This window comes from Corticium candelabrum, chromosome 13, assembly GCF_963422355.1.
Source record: "Corticium candelabrum chromosome 13, ooCorCand1.1, whole genome shotgun sequence".
Taxonomy (NCBI): Eukaryota; Metazoa; Porifera; class Homoscleromorpha; order Homosclerophorida; family Plakinidae; genus Corticium; species Corticium candelabrum.
This window is the reverse complement of record NC_085097.1, coordinates 6,778,917-6,796,568: the sequence shown is the minus strand read 5'-3', so window position 1 is coordinate 6,796,568 and position 17,652 is coordinate 6,778,917. Positions and strand designations below refer to the sequence as shown.

General features: G+C 40.9%; 2 protein-coding genes across 3 annotated transcripts in view; both read left to right on the top strand.

Moving 5' to 3' along the window:
- Positions 1 to 2,343, top strand: part of LOC134188765 (uncharacterized) — a 5,506-nt gene extending 3,163 nt beyond the window's left edge. For both annotated transcript variants that reach the window (XM_062656956.1, XM_062656957.1), the window contains exon 3: positions 1,225 to 2,343. In XM_062656956.1, the coding sequence (XP_062512940.1) occupies positions 1,225 to 2,114 (890 nt within the window). In that variant the 3' untranslated portion in view covers positions 2,115 to 2,343. The remainder of the gene's footprint in view (positions 1 to 1,224) is intronic.
- Positions 2,344 to 3,768: 1,425 nt separating this feature from the next.
- On the top strand, positions 3,769 to 17,579 carry LOC134188790 (leucine-rich repeat-containing protein 74A-like). The gene is made up of 16 exons (XM_062656988.1): positions 3,769 to 3,856; positions 3,959 to 4,221; positions 5,537 to 5,733; positions 6,985 to 7,218; positions 7,622 to 7,684; positions 7,746 to 7,855; positions 8,102 to 8,209; positions 8,268 to 8,361; positions 9,426 to 9,556; positions 9,618 to 9,704; positions 10,269 to 10,384; positions 10,487 to 10,565; positions 10,626 to 10,715; positions 11,005 to 11,268; positions 17,157 to 17,218; positions 17,294 to 17,579. Exons 1-16 carry the CDS (start codon positions 3,836 to 3,838, stop codon positions 17,430 to 17,432), a joined length of 2,058 nt encoding a protein of 685 aa, XP_062512972.1. The 5' UTR covers positions 3,769 to 3,835; the 3' UTR covers positions 17,433 to 17,579.
- Positions 17,580 to 17,652: the final 73 nt, after the last annotated feature.

Sequence of the window (17,652 nt, the reverse complement as noted above, 5' to 3'; positions counted from 1 at the left end):
GTGTTTATTGTGTCGGTGTCACAATAATTAATGAATAATTTATATAATCATTTCCCTTCGGTGGTCGTTGTATGTGCCGTCTGATGTTGTGTAGTAAGTACATAGTTGGCATAGAGTCAGAGTCTATAGAAGTATGGTAGCACTTATCTGTGATTGTTATCTCACGTGGGTGGTGACCTACTGGAAGAGTGGAATGAAGGGGAGGACTATTATGCCATACCCATTGTGTGAGGTGCATATATGGAAAGGATTGGATTTCATGCAATGCCAAGGCTGCCACACATTCAAGAGATATGATACGATATCATCGAGGCACAATGCTCATTGTTTCAGTAGACAGACAGGCACTTTGTTAGTATATAATGTGATTGTTGGTACATGCTAGTGTGTGTGATGGAGTGATATTTGTAAGCAGTTTTTCATTCTCTATGTGCTGCCAGTCGTTTGTGTACAAGACACGTTTATAGTTATAACTCAATCTGTTAGTGTTAGGTAACTAGCTAGCCATGCAGGCATACAAACCAGCACGTCATTATAAATTCAATTTGTTTAGTACACATGTATATGGAAATACAGAAATGGAGTTATATGTTGTACGTTGCTTGTTGTCTGGTAGTGAGTGACCTGTGTGTGTGTGACAAGTGAAACACGCCTCTAAAATGCAGAGGGAGGGGCTTATCAGTGTTTGCACCTGTAAGCCTGGTATGGGTGGGTATGGTTATGGACGAGTCTGGCTTGATTGTTGTGCTTTCGTTGGCACACGTTCAGATTAGATTTCTTGATTTTATGCGTACTTGTTTGTCTGTTATGCTCAATTTTTTAGCGGTCTACTTGTGTAAACGTCTATCTATATTTAACATATTTATTATTTTTTATTTATTTTTTATATATTTTATTTTTTAGTTTCTTATTTTTATTTAATTTGTATTTTTTATTTTTTGTTTGTAATTTTTCATTTTTTTATTTTTTATATTTTTTATTTTTATTTTGTAGTTTTGTAATTTTTGTTTTTTATTTTTATTTATTTAGCATTTTTTAAAATTTTATCTTTTTTGTAATTTTTATTTTTTGTTTATTTAGCATTTTTTTCTATTTATTTATTTTTATTTTTATTATTTTTTGGTTTTATTGTTTTGTTTATCATTACATTGGCTAGTGTTTGTCCATATGTTTTCTGGCCATAGAAACAGCTAGAGCGATCTAACAGAGACTTGATTATTTCAGCTGTCTTTCAAACGGCTGCCAACTCGCTCGCACATCTAGAGATCAAACCGATGCAGTTCCAGTTTGCTAACGTCAAACCAGCTCTTCAAGGTCTTCTCGATCCTTTCAAAGAATTATCAAGTTTTTTATCATTTACATGTGAGACTAACCCGGATCGTGTGATTATCCCGTCCGTTAGAGAGCTCTGTAACCAACAATCGGACAATCTGGAGAGCCAACTAGATCACTATGGCAACTCACCCGCCAAGAAACCATTCGTTGCTCATTCGAGGAGCAAAATATCTGAGTGTTCTCAAGCATCGTTGTGCGTTTTAGTTCTTCTACCGAGCGAATACAACTTTCATTCTCAACGAATGAGAGACAGTTTTATGGATCATAATTTTTTTCCGGTGGCCACGATGGCGGGAATGACTCCATCTCAACAGTTTGAAAAATATTACTCGTTTCCACGTCTTCCTGAGTACCCACTCTCGACGCTTCCAGCGTTCGGATTGTACGTTCGTCAGTCACCTGGCGGTGGCACTAAACCATCAGTGTCCTCCAATTCTGCAGCCGTACGACTGAATATGTATGCCGTTTGTGATCTCTCGATCATGGAGCAGTTTTACTCGAGTATTCTCGATCAGAAACCTTTTAAAGGACGCGAAGGCAATCGTTTCTTTCTTATCTACTCGCTCTCATCGGTAGCCGTTTCCAACGTCGAGTTGTACATATACTATTGCCCAGACTGCAAGGTTGTTGTCACAGAAGGCGTGACGCTTCATTTTCTTGTCTCCGATTTGGTCCTCGCAGCCAATCGGTTGGGTGAGAATTTGCTACGAAAACATGGCCACCACAGCTACATGACCGTCGACCCTCAAGAGCATCTTGTGATTCTCCATGCCATATGAACAGTCGGTCAGATGGTAGTAAGTCGTTTCATCTGTTTGATGTGAGAGCTAACTGCTTGATTTTACTCAGTGAGTTATAATGTGAATATATGCTAGGTGGAGACCGGTTTTTTGATCATGTAGTTTAGAGAGGAAAGGACGCAGAACTGTTGCACGAGAGAAATCGTTCTCTTTGTTGACATTGTTAAGTTAACAATACAATACACAGTGGATGGTCTTTTATTTCAAATTCTGCCAGACCTATTGAATTTCTTGATGCTCAGATTCGCTGGTCCGGTTTTGAGCTTGACCAAAATATATAAAAAAATTATGTGCGCATGCGCAATGATGATATCCTTGCTGACAAAACAGATTTGTTGCATACCTTCTACGTAGTAGGTATTGGTAACCCGCAAGTGTTGAGAGCATGTGGTCCAGCTGTTTCCATGTTCTGCTTGTTATCAGCATTATAGGTTGGTTTTTGTGTCCATTTTGTTATCTCACATTTGTGGACGTGCAATGAGAGCTGCGTGTGCTCAAAGTGTCACGTGATCATTATTTGTTCTATTTTTATTTTGTCAGTTGGTCCTGTTTTCATGTCTAACATCCGAGCATCAAACAATTTAGTTGGTCTGGCCTTATGAAAAAGTTTGTTACTAGGGTTAGTCTACAAAGACCGAGCATAACTGAGATAGTAGAATCGAGACGAGAGATTGCCGAGGTGTAGCATAGTTAGGGCTCAGCACAGCCAAAATACAGTGTAGCAGTGTAGCTAAGACACTCGTCACAGTATACTCAAGCCGTAATTAGCACCACATGATCTGGAAGAGACAGCAGTGCAGACCCAGATCCAAACAGCCTCCTGTTAACAGACATCGTATATACGTTACAATGTATACTGTGACTTGTCTATACAGTCTCACCTAAACAGCTTTACATGATGATGGCATGTCATTCTTTGTTGCTGTCATGCTATAGTTGGTGTCCTACGTTAATTGGTCTGGGGACCAGTTGTGACTGCCATAGTTGGTCTGGTATTGCTGTAAGTGGTCTCGGACCCGGACTTTAACCCTAGCCTTGGACCAGTCATGGCTAGGACCTTTTGTGGCTGCCATAGTTGGTCTGGTATTACTGTAAGTGATCCTGGACCCAGACTCTAACCTTAACCCTAGACCCAAACCTTAACCCTAAATTCTAACCCTGGACTCTAAACCCTAACCTTAACCCTAGCCTCTGACCAGTCGTGACGTACGAGTTGTGACTGCCATAGTTGGTCTGGTATTGTAGGTGGTCTCAGATTGGGACCCTAACCTTAACCCATAACCTTAATAGCCTGGGACCAGTCATGGCGGACCAGTTGTGGCTGCCATAGTTGGTCTGGTATTGCTGTACGTGGTCCCAGACCCGGACCCTAACCCTGATTCTAACCCTAACCTTAGCCCTGGACCAGTTATCGTGTGACAAGGCATCATAAGGTCACAAAGTCAATCGAGGACATGACATGAAGAACTACACACAAGGTACTGTAAACATGTTGGATGATGGGCTGATGTATTGCCATCTTATCTTTGGTCTCCACTGCCCGTCCTCCTCCAGATCACGTGGCACTAATTAGAATCACATTGATTGCGCAAAGGAAAGCGCGAGCCGCAGTAATTAATAGCAGTGGGCGTCACCCGGATGTGCCGTTAGGGTAAGCATGGCAGTAAACAGTCGGTTTGCTGCTGTTCCACGCCATCTCGATGGCTAAAGAGTCTCGAAAGGTGAGAAACAAAGCAAACACTTACGACCCTAAAGACGTTAACACACTCACCGCCTCTTTTCTTACCATTTCTGACGCGTTTTTCTGGTTTCTCATTTCTCAGCAATGCGTCAAGAAGCGGTCGCCTGGGTCGCTTTCAGGTGTTGCCTTCTTGTCACGCACGCCGTCCAAGGCACCGACGCAGCTGACCGCTTTGTACAGACCGTCTGATGCCAGGAAGTCGACTAGGACGGCCTCTGCTTCCGGTGCGAGGTCTCGCCCTGGTGGCGCTTTGTCGCCGTCTGTGAAGTTGAAAGTGCTTGGTAATTCGTCTGGGAGGTCGACGCTGGTGCCGGAATGGCCTCTGAATAGTGGAAGACCGTCGAGGTGTGGAGTGCGTGAGGCTAGGTGTTGCTTGCTTGCAGTTGCGTGAATTATTAATGAATGCGGGGGTACGTGTGCTAAGTGGACGGAGCGTGAGTGGATGGACAGTCAGACGAACTGATGAATAGATTGAGAGATGGACAGAGAGACCGATGAATAGACAGACAGACAAACATACAAACGGATGGACAGACAGACAAATTAAACCTACTGATGGATGGACTGACAGACAAACATACAGACGGATGGACAGACAGACAAACAGACTGATGGATGGACCCAGACAAACATACAGGCGGATGGACAGACAGGCAAGCATACTGACGGATGGACAGACAGGCAAACATACTGATGGATGGACAGACAAACATCAGGCGGATAGACAGACAGGCAAACATACTGATGGATGGACAGACAGACAAACATCAGGCGGATAGACAGACAGGCAAACATACTGATGGATGGACAGACAGACAAACATACTGACAGATGGACAGACAGGCATACATACTGATGTATGGACAGACAGACAAACTTACAGACAGATGGACACACAGGCAAACATACTGATGGATGGACAGACAGACAAACATACAGACGGATGGACAGACAGACAAACATACTGATGGATGGACAGACTGACAAGCATACAAACATACTGATGGACGGACGGACCTTACAGATGAATGGACTGATGGACAAACATAGAGACAAATGAACAGACAGACAAACATACTGATGGATGGACAGCTTGACTGACTAACTGATGGGTTGGTTTTCTTTATTTTGAATTGAATTGTAATAGTACAATATTCAAACAATAAAGCTAGACTAAACAGTTTGTAAAGGATGTGATGCTGAATCTCCACATCAAAAGGGTAGTTCTTAACTCTGCCAAGAAAATGTCTCTTAATTAATTAATGTTATTAATAATTACTCTAGCATTATACTTCATAGTACAATAAACACACTGACAGATGGACAGACTGACTGACAGACAGGTTGACGGATGGACGACAAATAGACAGACTGATTGACAGACAGGTTGACGGATGGACAGACAAATAGACAGACTGATTGACAGATAGGTTGACAGATGGACAGACAAATAGACAGACTGACTGACAGACAGGTTGACGGATGGAGAAACAAATAGACAAACTGATGGACAGACAAATAGACAGACTGATTGACAGACAAATGATAAACAGACAGTCACAAAGACATGCATGTGGACATGACATGACTCAACAGGTAATAGAGTGATATATCATAATAAATAGAGTTTTGTACTCACATTTTCTCTTGCACTCTATAGGCTGAGCTACAGTAATGCAAAACCTGATGGAGATTCCAAGCCGGTGTTCAAGCATAGAGGCTCTACAGCGCCTCTAGAAAGACGAGTGATTGATAAAACAAAAGCTAGGAAACGTGATGCAACTGACAGACTGCCTAGTGTGGATGAGGTTAAGCCGGAAGATCTGAGTAATGCCATTGATACGAAGTCAAGCCAAAGTAAGCGTGACTTTTAATTTGTTATTTGCACAGTTAGACAGACATGTGGACATGCAAGCACATTAACCCAACATTGCTCTAGAACATTCAGCACTAAATAAAATATGGATGTCTAATATCAATATTATAATACATTTGATTGCAAGTGTGTGTGTGTGTGTGTGTGTGTGTGTGTGTGTGTGTGTGTGTGTGTGTGTGTGTGTGTGTGTGTGTGTGTGTGTGTACGTGTGTGTGTGTGTGTGTGTGTGTGTGTGTGTGTGTGTGTGTGTGTGTGTGTGTGTGTGTGTGTGTGTACACCAAATCCTCACTAATCTGAATACGTTTAGCCCCCTGCCTCAGGTACCCATATATAATAGAAAAATTTTGAGGCAGCCCGATCCGGGTTGCTGCCGCATGAAAATGGTTATTATTGTCTTAGCAAATACGGAGACTCTAAAATAGGGATTTCCAATTGATTGGCCACTCAGAGCCGTAGCTGCCGTTTTTGTCCAATTTTTCTCATGTCAAATGGCTGTACATGTGTAATCTTCTCAATTGGTCAGCCAAAGGCATCGTTTGGTCGTCCATTGGCTGATGGCTGGCTGTCATTTCATGCTCTGAATGTGTGTGTGTGTGTGTGTGTGTGTGTGTGTGTGTGTGTGTGTGTGTGTGTGTGTGTGTGTGTGTGTGTGTGTGTGTGTGTGTGTGTGTGTGTGTGTGTGTCTGACTATTTCAAATCCTGACTGTCACAGTATTTAGAAGTATGTAGTCGTTGCAGCTGTGTCGTTTACTACACACATGACATACGTATGGAGACATTTGTAAATGCACTAATGGTCAGTGTGTGAGGTGAGGTCTGAATCTCTGAGGCTACGCGTTTTGTGATCTGAACAAACCTTACTAATCCAAACAGGGCTTGGGATTCGCGAGGTTCTATTGTAATGATAAAAAGCAACTAGACGATTTCAATGGAGCAAAGTAGTTTGTATGTTTGATGTCGTGTTCGTTGTTTTCATTAAGTTTTGACTACTAGACAGGCATCTCTGTATTGAGAAACAGCTAATTCTTTCAGATGTTCATAGACTTGCAGCATTAGAATGACAAACTGATGTGTCAGACGTACTTGTTGTCTGGTAGGAAAACGATCAACTGACACAACAGACAGACAAACTTTGTGTGCTTGTCTTGCTGTTTATGTATTTTTTGTTCGTTTTTGGTATTTGTAGTCTTGGTTTATATTATTTTTTTATTTATCTGAGTTGCTTTCTATAGCAGTGATCGAACGTTCTGTTGTGTTGGAACCTGGTCTCGACTCTGGACTGCAGTCACTTAGTACATCTAGCAGCACTATTGCTCAGTCATCTGTCATGCTGGCGTGGTCGGATGAAGCAAATTTGCAGTCGTTGCGTATACCTTCGGTGAGTGAACCGAGTCTAGACATGCCAACAACGACACCAGTGTCATCTGATTCTGAGTATGACACTGACATTGAAGAGGACTTTAAAAGTGAGAATCATGGTGATTGTATTAGATATATTTGTTATGCATGTTTGGCTGGTTGTGCTTGTTTGTGTGTTGCTTGTGTGCTTGTTTCTGTTCTTTGCAAAGACACACACACACACACACACACACACACACACACACACACACACACACACACACACGTACACACACAACACACACACACACACACACACACACACGCACACACACACACAAACACACACACTTGTCATGTACAAAGCTGTGATTATGCTTGCACTTGGTTGTGAGTGGCAAATATGCTACAAATGAAACTACCAACATTACACATGTTTATCATAATCTCTTGTGTCGTGAAAGTTACAAGCAAATTATCATTTATCTACATACAGTATGAATTTCTGGACATTTTCAAATTTTTCTGTAGAGACAAAGGAGCCATACGATGCAAGCGCAAGGGACGTGTATGAAACTGAATGCAAGAAATTGAGTGAGACTGAGTCAAACTACAGCCATTTTAAATTTGTTGTCATTTATGTTGCATGTTGTAGGCCTTACTCCTGCTAAATTTATGTGTCGTCATATGGGTGAGACATCGGTGACCATGAGACATCACAGCCTGGGAGCCGATGGTGGACGATGTCTTGCTAAAGCTATTGCTGTGAGTTCTTATTGTGTAGTGAACAGGCTGTTCTCTGGTCTGTCACAATGAATAGTATTAATAGATCTGTATCTGTGGGTTTGTGTGGTTATCTGTTTGGTCGTTTGTCTGTTTCGATTGCCTGACAAATTGCTGTTTATCATGCCTGTGTCTTGATACTGAGATATGCACGAATGCAGACATACAGTCTGGTAGACAGGCTGACACGTTAGGCAGCTGTTGATATTTTGTTGTTGCTTTGTGTAGAGGAATGCCTTCATAGAGCATCTCGACTTGACTGACAACTACCTGGAAAGTGAAGGGGGTGTGGCATTTGCAAGCATGCTCCTTGAGAACAGCATTATCAAGGAATTGGTTAGTAGAGATCACGAGGTCACAAACGACGAGATACTCTCTATTGCGTTTTGTGTAGGATTTGAGTGAAAACTTTTTGAGATCGCGTGGTGGCACGGCGTTTGCACAGGCATTGAAAGTGAATGAAAGTTTGAAACGTCTTTCTCTCAGATGTACGTCAAGTGTCCGTCTGACTGCATGTCTGTTTATTCATTTGTTTGTTTATTTGTCTACTTACTGAATATTTTCTTTGTTTGTCTGTTTGTTTGTCTGTTTGTCTGTCTGTTTGTCTGTCTGTTTGTCTGTCTGTTTGTTTGTCTGTCTGTTTCTTTGTTTGTTTGTCTGTTTGTCTGTCTGTTTGTTTGCTTGTCTCTTTGTGTGTCTGTTTGTCTGTCTGTTTGTTTGACTGTCCGTCTGTTTGTTTGTATGTTTGTCTGTCTGTTTGTTTGTGTGTTTGTCTGTCTATTTGCTGTCAAGATTGTTTATTCACCAACAAACTACCCATTTATGCTTTATGCTGTGAAGCCTGGTTCGCAATTATATGTTCCGCTCATCTCCACCACATGGTGCGGCGAACTGCTGATTGCTGTGTTCTACCAAGCGAATATGTTTCCACGCCACGCTCTTTGTCCATAAAATCATACTTTGGTTTAGGTGTCTGGTGTCCTTTTGTCTGGTTCCAAGGCATAATAATTACCCGTATAAAGATACTAGTTCCTCTTGTTCTTGAATTTGGCTTTGTTTTTGCTACTTCTTTGCCGCAAGAAAATGCACAACAGACGTTACTAGGTATGCCTTGTATTGGGGAAGGTAGAGATCAGAACAATTTGTCTGTGAATTGTGTCTTCACGATGCAGAGCCACTCTTACAGAGTACACCATTGTGAAGCTCTATACATGCACTCTGTACCTGTTGCAATACAATACTTCAAGCAAGGGATATCCCGGATAAGCATGCTTACCTGATTTCATGCTAGGTTACGATTGGTCAAACTTTAGCGGCAGGGAGCGGTTTGCCACAGAGAGAAAAGTTTTTATCCCCTGAGTGGCACTCAGAGCGTGCTGTTTTGCCGTTGCTATTCATTCTGATGAGCGGCATGTCGCTTGTTGCTGTTCAGCTGAACGGCACATTGTGAACCAGGCTTGAGTCAAGGTCAACATCTGTTTGTTACGAGTCTCTCCATCTGTGTACTGTCATTATACTCAGTAATCTCGTCTCATTCCTTTTCTCTTAACAGCTAATCATCTAATGGACATGGATGCGAAGATATTTGCAGAGATGATGAAGATAAACATCACACTAGAAAAACTCGATTTGAGTTACAACTCGTTTGGTGCTCACGGAGGCATCTACCTGGGAGGTGGCCTGGTCTGTTGCTATTCATCAGTTAGTGTCCACTGTGATTCGCTAATGACATTAATCTTTTTAGTCTGTGAATTGTACATTGAAAGTCTTAGATCTCAGATACAATTGTATCACACTGAGAGGTGGTGTTGCATTAGCTACAGCTTTAAAGGTACGAAGTGGGTGATACAATGACGTGTGCTGGAAGTTTTTATGACCTACTAGCTAATTAGCCCATTCTTTGCCTGGGAAAATTTATTAAGGTTATTATCACAAATGCAATTCAGTTATTAGAGAAAGACAGAGAGATACACACACACACACACACACACACACACACACACACACACACACACACACACACACACACACACACACACACACACACACACACACACACACACACACACACACACACACACACACACACACACACACACACACACACACACACACACACACACACACACACACACACACACACACACACACACACACACACACACACACACACACACACACACACACACACACACACACACACACACACACACACACACACACACACACACACACACACACACACACACACACACACACACACACACACACACACACACACACACACACACACACACACACACACAAACAAACAAGCAAACAGAGCAGGATTCACGTTTAACTTACACAAATTTACTGTGTGCTGGAAATTTTTATGATCTATGTCTCTTGTTAGACAAACGATACTCTTGAAGTTCTGAATCTGTCTGGAAACGGTTACGCTCTTCTTGGCTGCATGGCATTTGCGAATTCGCTTCGTGTCAATAGAACTCTACTGGAGCTGGACCTGAGGTTAGACTCTTGTCATGCATGAAACGAGAGTTCATTGCAAACCTAATGATTTATGATTGCATCAATGCTACAACATAAAGTTTATTGAAGATTATTTTTTAGCAACAATCGAATACATGATGAAGGTGCTAAGTATTTAGCAAAAGGATTGGCGAAGAATGAAGGTCTGCAGGTTTTTAAGGCAAGTCAGAAAGGGTTTGTTGTGTTTGTTTGCAAATTGTTGATGGATTGGTTTCTGTAGGTTGGGAAGAATCCGATTGGCATGGCAGGAGTGGAAGAATTGATACGAAGCGTAAAGTCTAATCAGTCGTTAAGACTTGTAGCACTCGAGGTAAGTGATTTTGTTTGTCAATAAGGGTTTGCTTTGCACACACACACACACACACACACACACACACACACACACACACACACACACACACACACACACACACACACACACACACGCGCGCACACATGCACGCACACATGTGCGCATACACACACACACACACACACACACACACACACACACACACACACACACACACACACACACACACACACACACACACACACACACACACACAAGTATGGTGTGTTGACTGGTTGCATTCTTACTGTTGTGTGTTTTCATACAGGAGTTGAAAATATCTGCAAAGGCAATGGAGCAGATTCGAGAACTCAATAGATTGCGAGGTCTTATGGTTGAACACGGTCGGATGTCGTTCTATGAGAAAGAGGTTGAGCCAGAGATGGGGATTGATCTTGTTGTCAAGTTTATTCAGGAGCACAGATACAGACTCATAGATTTGTTTTTTCGGCTGGACAAGGATAGGAGTGGGGAGGTCACGTGTCGGGAGTTCAAACGAGGATTGAAGGAGACAGGCTTGGGCATGAGTGATGTAAGACATATGGTGTGGGTCTTTGTATTATTGCATTGTTTGTTTTTATGTCAGTCTTGTGTTTGTCTCGTCTTGCTTTGTCTATGTCTTGAGTAAGTCTTATATTTTTACGTTTGTCTGTCTGTCTGTCTGTCTGTCTGTCTGTCTATTTGTCTGTCTGTTTGTTTGCCTGTCTGTCTGTCTGTCTTTCTGTCTGTCTGCTTGTTCTTCAAAATTGCCAAAAAATCAATCTCATTTATTATTGTTTACAGAAAGTAGACATGCTTTCAAGTTTCTTGTCACCACAGGTTACATACAACATTTTATGGCAATAAAGGCATTGTTAGTTAGTTGTCTAGCCAAAACAAAGTGGGCTAGTGGTTGCTAGTTGAGGTACAAACAAATAGTATTTGGAACCAGACACTTAGTGCTTTGTGAGTGTTTGTGTTTGACTTCATCTGTTGAAAGGTTGAGAAATTATAGGTGTGGTCAGGTCTCAAGCTTCTGATCAGTTAAGCCTGGCTCACAATACACCTCCCGTCGCGTCAAAGGAGGCCATTTCGGTGATGTGTTGGATAGGATTTTTTCTTATTCCAACTTGTCGTGTCGGAAACAGCCTCCTTTGACGCGCTGTGTCACGACACAAGGTGTATTGTGAACCAGGCTATAGAAATATGTAAGTCACTCATACTAAGGATAGTTACCAAATGACTTATTGCCTGTATTTCTGTTCAATTATTATAATCTGAGATTCTGCAATCAGCAAACTTTTAGTGTCACATTTTTATCGAGGTTGGAGCAGACAGACACAGACAGACACACAGCCAGCCAGCCAGACAGACAGACAGACAGACACACAGCCAGATCATTTCAGCAAGATTTTAGTGCTTGGCTTCTGTTTGTAACTGTAGACTACATGCTAGGTGTAGTGTGAAGTGTGACACATTAGGTCATGCGGGGGTAAGACACAAACAATGTGAAAACGCAAACAATGTGAAAACAGGGTGACAAAAATGTTGGTTACAGTAAAGTGCTAAGGACTACAGGCACCCGCACTTCCTCTTGTTGGGGTGTCATTGTGTCAGTTCCAAAGGGATCGGGAATGCACACGGAAGTTACACATTGAAAAAGTAATAATATGCATTTTTACTTGGAAAAACAGTTATCTATAATGGGCATATGTGTACAATATTGTCAAGGTGGTAGGTGTAATAGTAGATATTGGTGTTATGACCATTGAGATTACTATTTATATATTACAGCAGTTTCCAAAAAAATTGTTGAGTTTGTCACAAATAGTTGAGTGTTATTAGGACGGGTACATGATCCAGCAACTAACACCTGGATGGTGACACTGACTTCACTGATATGTACCCAACAAAGAACGAGTGACTTCGTTGTAATGGATGCTTGTGTGTACAGTGCATGTCACTTGTGGGCTACCCAGTTGTCTTGTTTTTCACATGCCACTTGCTTCAGCGGCGTTGACCCTTCAAGTAGCAACAACTGTTTGTCAATTAAAACTACAGGAATGCATTTTGTCAGTGATATTTGACACACAGGTTGTTGGTTACTTTCCATTCTGCTTGACAAGTCACAAATGAGTTTGTTTCAGTTTGTTGTTTTAGTATGTCGCCATTTCAGTTTCCACATTTGAAAACATTAATTAGAGCTCAGCAGTCATTAATAAGGCAAAATTTGTTTGAAAGTCTGCATTTGTTTGAGTCCCTACCTTTGCTGAAATAGACTGAAATAATATAAATTGTGAGCATCTTGTTATACTATAAGTAACTTTGAGACCACATATCAATCATTTTTTCTCAACGTTTCTCGTGGTTAAGGAAAAGCAATTACCTTCCTATTTCTATGTAAACTGGATCATACAACTGGTTTTCACTTGTTATCAAGGTTAATCCCTATGGTCACTCAGTTGCATTATCTAGTCTCAATTTTCCTCCTACATTTCTCAGAAGGTCACATTACCATATCTTTTCTTCACAAGATTGTTTTATGATACTAATTTTGATAGACATGCCCAGCGTGATAGCAAACTTGTGCTGCTTTGTTATTTCCTTTAATTAACTTTAATAAAGGAAGTTAATCCATATAAATCACTCTGGTAATGAAACCATGGTGTTTCATCACAACAGCTATTGGCACTAATGTTTCCATGAAGTTTGTATTATTGCCAGTTGCTGTTGTAACACATTCCTAACTTATTCTATTAGGGTCGTTGTGGCTACCAACGTTTGCAAGTGATATGTAATCTTTTCTGGGGTACAATCCTAGGAACCTAATATTTAGTCTTGTGGTTGCATGCTATTAACCTAAGGAAGCAAGCAATTTGAGATCTAAATCTGTTTCTGGTTTGTACTTCTAGTGTGTGTGTGTGTGTGTGTGTGTGTGTGTGTGTGTGTGTGTGTGTGTGTGTGCACGCGCATGTGTGTGTGTGTGTGTGTGTGTGTGTGTGTGTGTGTGTGTGTGTGTGTGTGTGTTTATGTGTTTGTGTATGTGGAATGGCTCTGTTTCTTTGTACCAGTTCTAGTTAGTTTTGTCACCAGTTAATCCATGGGATGCTCTTTGTTGTGATTTACCTCATCGGCCATCAGTAACTAGATACTATTGACAAATTTCTCAAGATGTAGATGTGCTACACAGTACAAACGATTGATGGCATGTATGAAATACTCTGCAGGTAGCAGCAACCTATTTCACAACCCTGGGTATGAAACTTACTTTAGCTCAAGGTATTATTACTGTTTGCCTTATGAGATCTTATTGGGCAATGCTAATGGCCTAAATTATATAAAAGCAGTTGGAGACAGTGGAGAGATACAGAAGTATCAACATATATGAGCACCTACTTTACTGATGTCTACAGGTGTTCAAGAGTGTTATCAGATTCATAATGAATACTTAGGGGAGCTCTCATGCTGACACTAAAGCAAATAATTTGTATAATTTAGAAATGATTTCCATTTTTTATTTCTGTCTGGCACTTCACTTTTCCACTCTTACACAACTCTGTAATGAAGCAGGAAACTTTGATATCCAATTGACAGCCGTTTCTCAGCTGTTGTTCTAGTCTAGTTCTTGAATTTTTCAACACAAAGGAAATTGTAAATGACTGCTTGACAAATAGGTTTGCATGTTTTGACTCAACGCATGTATGTGTTTGATTCCTTGTTTTCTTGACTGGCTGTGCTAATTGTAATTATTGAGGCTCTAGGCCACACTAAAAGGCTTTACATAGTTTTGTATGCCTGCAGTGGGGACTTTAGCTAATGATTAGGATTGAATGTACTGTACCACAGTTTATTTAAGGATCTTTATTCTCAGTTTTCAATTGGAATGCACTTTAATGATTATACCTCAGGTGTATTAGTTGCTGATGACAGTCTGCGTGCTAAATAAGCATCAAACAATGCTCTACAGAATTCTCAACTAGAAGACAGTTTTCAGCAAGCAAGTCAGACTTTCCATTACGTTGCTATTTGTACACCTAGAGTGTGTACACATATCATGCTTTTTGACTGATTGCATTGACTGCTAACCAAACACTGCGATTACAATGCTTGATGTCAAACTCAAGTCCAATGAATTTCTGAAAGCAATTGAAACTTTTCGACAAATTTATACTTATAAACTAAAATTTTTTTGGGTGTTTTCAATTATCTGGTTTTTGAATTCTATTATTTTCAATTAATTTTGTAACATCCTGTACAAGTGATTTCTACATAAGGTAAATTTGCAAGCATCTAGGCATAGATCGTTTGCGAAATAATTTTTTGGTGTTTATCTGGTATGACACACAAGGAATACAGGCTGAAGGTTGGATACAATATACACATGCAACTTACTGCTGTACACATGCAGGTGTGCTGACTGTGATCCTTACAGTCTCGGTGGTTTGTCACTATGAGGGTTGTCGTGTTTCATTTACTGATGCTGCATTGCAGCTAGACTTTAAGTCCCATAGTTAGATGCACGTCTCACTTGACTTTGTGTTGGCATTGTTTTGTTTCCAAACAGATTAGTTATTGCTTCTTTTGTTAGTGGTTTGATGTGCCATTAGAGTCTGTCTGATTTGTTATGTTATGTCAGCGTGGTGATATGTTAGCTGCCAGTCTGGGTGTTTCATTAGTAATGTACTGATGCAGTTGTCATTATTGCTATACTTAGTGGGTTATCAATAATACTTTCTGTTGAGGATGAAATCAATATGCGTGTGGGTGTATCACTACGTCTGCTGTATGGGTAGATGGTTGGATTGAGTTTTTAAGATTTAGTCATCAGGTGGCTTTAGCCTTCAAGTCATGTTGTTTTAACTCACTGGTGTGTCAAAATTTTATGTCTAGATTCTTACGTATTGAATGTGAGTGTTTTAAATGTTGACCTGTAGTAGCAGTCTGATCAAGAGCTGATGCCTACAGCATTTGTTAACAGCAGATGGACCGAGTGTGACCTAACGACGGTCTCACTGTGAATTACTAGTTCATTACTGTTGCAAAGAGATTCGTCCTCTTTACGTGGCAACGACCAAAGGAATTCAGAGACTACGATCTTTATGTAACAGATTGAATCAAGATATGTAGATGGGAAACCATGCGTATGTTGGCCAGTTCCATTAGTTGACTGTATTTGGCTCGAGCAATAGTACATTAGGGCAGTAATTGGTTGAAACTCATACTGGGTCTCTGACTATTAGAATTCCTTTTGTACTGTGCGACACGCAGTCTTTGTTAATCTTACTTCTAAACGGATTACAGTTAGATGGGTGGATATCTTTATCTGCATTTGGGTCTCTTGTTGTTTGTATACTTGGTGATCATGAGACAAAAAAAACAAGGATTCGAAGTGTATAATTTGAGATTTGAAATGTTGCTTTGATACGTCTAAATGGGACGTATGTATTGGATTTTATAGCAGATTTGTTATTCAGTCAAAGAAATAGGATGGGTGTATTGTCACTGAAGCAGACATACAGATACAGCAATGTTTATCAGTTTATGTAGTAATTGATGGTGCATTTGCTGTGCAGCTGACATGGTGGTTACTACACACACACACACACACACACACACACACACACACACACACACACACACACACACACACACACACACACACACACACACACACACACACACACACACACACACACACACAGCAATTGGGCTATTCTTAAATTTCTTTATTATTACGATATTACTAGACATTGGTGTGTTATGTGAGTCAAAATATGTCGCATCAATGATTAGTGTATGTTTACGTCTGTGTTTCTATGTTTGCCAATTTCGCATGCTTTGAGACGATGAGACTATTTGTGGATGATTCCAGTACAGAGTTTGTGCCTCCAAGTTGTGTTCCCTAATAGACTGGCTTCCCTGTAATGTTGCCAGACATCACAGCTGTTGATGCTCGAACTCCTAACATGAATAAGCCAGCGAGCTGCAGCCATACTACAATACAATGTCATTGAGTTGCACCTCACTGTATGCACCTCACTGCTCGACTTCTCATCAGTTTGGTTTCATGCAGTTGTTCTATTGTCAGTACTTAATCTAGTTAGATCGCTAGCTGCTGTGCAATAATGGTATCTAGTCGTTCAGTACAGACATGGATTTCAAGTGTGAGTCTGGATATGCATGAATATCGTCAACATTTCTTGACACATAAACTTTGTTGTATGTAAGGATGTTCAACTCACATATCTGATTGTATTTCAACTTCTTCTGCTTCTCATTCTAATTTTCCTGCTTGCATTGTATGTCTTGTTCTAATTCTGTTCGAAACTGTTGCAATAGCAACATGTTATTTGATTGTGAATGTTGCTGCAGACTTTTATTGTTGCTCAGTGCACCTCTGGGTTTCTCACCCTACTAACTTGTTTGGTTATTCTAAAATAGGAGCAGCTCACTGACATGATAAACATGCTGGATCTTGACAGCAATGGCCGTATTAATTACAGGTTGGCTTCTAGTGTCTCATTCATGTGATTGGTATCATGCTGCTTTCGTGGCTTCTCACCCCAGTTGTTTTACAGTGAGTTGTGCAGTGGCAAACAGGATGTGATTCAAGAGAGACGCAGACGTGTGAAGTTGGTGCAAAAGAAAACGCTTTTAGACCGTCAGCGGATGCGGTTACCCACAGCATATTTCAAGTTTGACGTCACAGGCAAATGACCTGAATTTATTAGATCAGGATTAGTGCAGAATAGACCGCCGTTGCGAGAGTATTTATTTTTAATTTTGTGTATTTTTCACGAGTGGCCGCCGGGCGGTTTCTATTTGAAAACAATCATATTTCAGACGAAAATACACTTGCAGATTTGTGGGAAATCGTGGTTTGTCACGTGCCATCCGGGACAGCTGCGTGGGCGCCTTTACGCAATTCGCCAAATTG

Excerpts from the sequence above, each read along its gene's own strand:
- LOC134188790 (XM_062656988.1), top strand. The coding sequence starts at position 3,836 with ATGGCTAAAGAGTCTCGAAAG. Across the intron at positions 7,685-7,745 it reads AACTGAATGCAAGAAATTGA|GCCTTACTCCTGCTAAATTT; the intron begins GTGAGACTGAGT and ends TGCATGTTGTAG. Across the intron at positions 11,269-17,156 it reads CAGGCTTGGGCATGAGTGAT|GAGCAGCTCACTGACATGAT; the intron begins GTAAGACATATG and ends ATTCTAAAATAG.